This window comes from Fukomys damarensis, unplaced genomic scaffold (assembly GCF_012274545.1).
Source record: "Fukomys damarensis isolate Sample0158 unplaced genomic scaffold, DMR_v1.0_HiC HiC_scaffold_17, whole genome shotgun sequence".
Classification (NCBI taxonomy): Eukaryota; Metazoa; Chordata; class Mammalia; order Rodentia; family Bathyergidae; genus Fukomys; species Fukomys damarensis.
In genome coordinates, this window is record NW_022900929.1 from 11,888,008 (window position 1) to 11,891,387 (window position 3,380).

The 3,380-nt window shown below is 39.7% G+C and overlaps 1 protein-coding gene across 1 annotated transcript; it reads right to left on the bottom strand.

The window, feature by feature from the left end:
- Positions 1 to 1,144: 1,144 nt before the first annotated feature.
- Positions 1,145 to 3,374, bottom strand: Mplkip (M-phase specific PLK1 interacting protein). The gene is given in 3 exon segments (XM_010610860.3): positions 1,145 to 1,597; positions 2,773 to 2,879; positions 2,882 to 3,374. Coding segments are annotated over 3 exon segments (468 nt in total). The 5' UTR covers positions 3,042 to 3,374; the 3' UTR covers positions 1,145 to 1,396.
- Between the last annotated feature and the right edge of the window lie 6 nt (positions 3,375 to 3,380).

Sequence of the window (3,380 nt, forward strand, 5' to 3'; positions counted from 1 at the left end):
ATTTGACTGTTTCCCAAGTATGATGCAAGTGTATTGGCATAAAATTCTTCTTTTATTTTCTGAGGTAAGGTCTTATTAAGTAGCACAAGCTTGCCTTGAACTTGAAATCCTCTTTACCCTGTCTAAGTAGCTGGGATTACAGGCACGTACCACTGTAGCTGGCATCCTAACTTCTCTTTCTGACAGTAACATAATGATTTCTAAAAGATTATTTAATAATTATCTCCAAGAATCAATTTCTGAAGATATTTACCTATGAAGTTTAATAAAACATATTTAAAAAGTGATCTACTTGCTTTCTCTTATACAGCATGACCTCAACATATCTGGCAAGACAAGATGTTAGGGAAGGATTTTTCCTTTGAAATAATGGGTAAAATCACTCATCCCTTTACTATATGTAGAGTAGGTAGAGAAATCTAGTAGTAATATAGAATTTCTGTATTCATTCATCAAATATTTATTTAGTGCCCATTATGCTGGCAGTACTTTAAAAACTGAGGACACAGAGGAAATAAAATCACCATTGAGGGCCCCACCCTGGTTTAAGCGTCTATGGTATAAGCTACTGTAATTAGGCCTAACTGCCTTGGTTGGTTTAATAACACAGAAACATAATCTAACCATGATCAATTTGCCCTCTCTGAGATTGACAGAATTAAGTAATTTGAGATTGCTGGTAGCCATCTTCCTTGGCCTCAATAGTAAATAATTCCACAATTCTGACATACAGAGAAATTGAGACAGAACAGTTATCTAGCTATGCATGTTCTATCCCTGTCTTTTCTGATTAAATGAGTATAAGGAAGTGGGTTTCTATGACTTGAAATCAACTTCCAATACATTTTTACAGAAGCTTTAGATAAAACATGCAAGCAGAATGATGGTTATTTCAAATATGAATAGAATTCTGCTATTGTCTTCCTTTATGAACAAACAGAACCATCTATAGCTCAAAGAATGGTTTATCCATTTTATCTATTTCATTTTCAAAACTAGTTTGCAAAACATTCTCCAAATTCTAAGTGATTACAAGATACTATTTTAGTAATTTTACTTATCATACCAGAAAATCACAATATAGCTAGAAAGACAAAATGTTTTATTTTAAAACATTGGAAAAACATTAAAAGACAAGTAAGTGTCCATTATATAACCAGGAATATTAAATATATGGAAACTGTAAATCTTCTAAATGTGGTAGGCACTTCCAGAGAGCTAAATACTGCAAATTATCCTATGTTCTTCTCTAACATCAACACTTGATATGATGAAAGATATGATGGCCTTACTAGTTATTGAAAGTCATCATCATTGGGTTCAACTTAATCACAAAGTGAAAGTTTTGTCCAAGATGGTCCTGACACATGAAGCTTCCAGGTGAATTTCAGAAATGTTAACAAAAGTATCTTCCTTTTTTGCCTGTGAATGTTTGAGTATTGCTGTATTGTTGGCTTATATCCACTACAGATACTGGTTCTAGGCCAGCCCAAGGGTCTTCAAGCATTGAAGGCTTGAAATAACTTTCCAACTCATTAGACATTCTTTTTTCTCTAACACGCCCTGATCCAAATGGTGTAGATGTCCTTGGAGAACCCTTTAGGAAAAAAATCATCAGTTAAAAAAAAATTTAGTAAAGATAATTTGTATGTTTTCCTTTTGTTAAAGACAAGTGTGGATCACACTGCTGGTTAAAAGTTGTCTCTTGAAACCAAATACAGGTACATTCAATTGCAAAGTTCATACTTCCTTTAATCTAGTGTTTTTGTTAAAAGTCCTTAAACCAAATTGGTATACTTATTAATTCCATTCCCACTGTTACCTCGAATTCTTTTTTGAGTTTTTAATGGAATAACTCTATAGTTTTTAAACACAAATGGTAGTGAACTAAAATACAAGAAATTATTAAGTAAAATAAATGTATTCAATTTTCTCTGGAAATTTACTTTTTATCCTGGAGGAAAATCATCCCCCCTCCCCCGTACCGGGGATCAAACTCAGGACCTTTCGCTTGCGAGGCAGGCGCGGCGCCACTGAACTAAATCCTCGGCCGCTCAAAACTTATTAACCCTATTAACCTTTGTATCTCACGAAAGTTTTCTATTTCATTAGCTCCAAGCTCAAAGAGGTAGGGATGATTTAGCACACACAAAATTGGAAAACACTGAGTAGTTCCAAGTTGTTAGTGAAAGAAATCCTAGACATATTGTAAATATTCCCTCTGCTTTGTATTCACTCTCACTGAAATGGAAAACTGTCAGTGCTACCGAAGGGAAACGTTGCTCGAAAAAAGGTAAAGGTTAAAAAGAGAGGAAAAAAAAAAAAGAAAAAAAGAAAAAAGAAAAGAAAAAAAAAAAAAGGAAAGACAACCGCTGTAGAAAATGGCAACAGCCTATATAATCAACAAAGTATATACTGGGGATTCATTCAATTTTCTCCCCTCGGAGCTCACGGGCTAAGAATAATTTACTGAGACGAACTGACAAGGCCCTTGGCAAAGAGGAGGAAATAGAATTTGGGAAAACTGTATGAGTGGCAGTTCACTGGTTAAAAGTACAAGGGCTCTAGAACAGAACTACAGCTCTGCCACTTCTTAGGCTGACTGTAAGGAAAATATTTAAGTCCTCTAAGTCTCAGTCCACTCATCTGCAAAACAGGGCTAACCATAGAAAATCGCCTCAGAGAGGATTAAACAAAATAATCCACGTAAAGGGAATATGAGTACCATGCCTGCCACACAGGAAGAGCTCGGCAAACGCTGGCTATGATTACCTGGGGGTGGGTCTGCTGCTGCCCTGGGGAGTAGCCGAATTGCTGCTGGGACCCCGCGGGGGACCTGGAGTAGGAGCCAGGGTAGCCGCCAGGGGACGGAGACCCGTGCACGGCGGCGTGTGGTACGGACTCCCGTACCCGTCCCGAGGGGAGGGCGGCCGCGGTCCGCCCCCGCCCGGGGTACCCCGGAAGCTGCTCCCGTTACCCCAGCCTCCTACACCCGGGACCGGGTAAGGAGGAGTTGGGGGTCGAAAATTCGGTCGGTGCATGGCAGGAACAGAAGACGAAGACTTCCCTGCCGCGTTCTCCTACCGGAACTGTATCGACGGACCCTCCGAGAACTGGTAGTCCTTTATTCTAACAGTCCCCCGGCCGCCAAGGCCATATGACACATTAGTTCCTATCACAAAGGTTCCGCAATGGGAGGCGGGATAAGTAAACTGCTGAATTCGGAAGAGACTTGAGTGGATCTAAGTGAAGGAAAACAAAGAATAAAGGATTAACCGAACACCAGGCCGCAGTAAGGTCGGCCCAGACCACCACCAGCCTTCCGTCGGCCCCACAGGGAAGACTCCTGCCTAGACTACTGAGCTAATTCACCAGCGTCC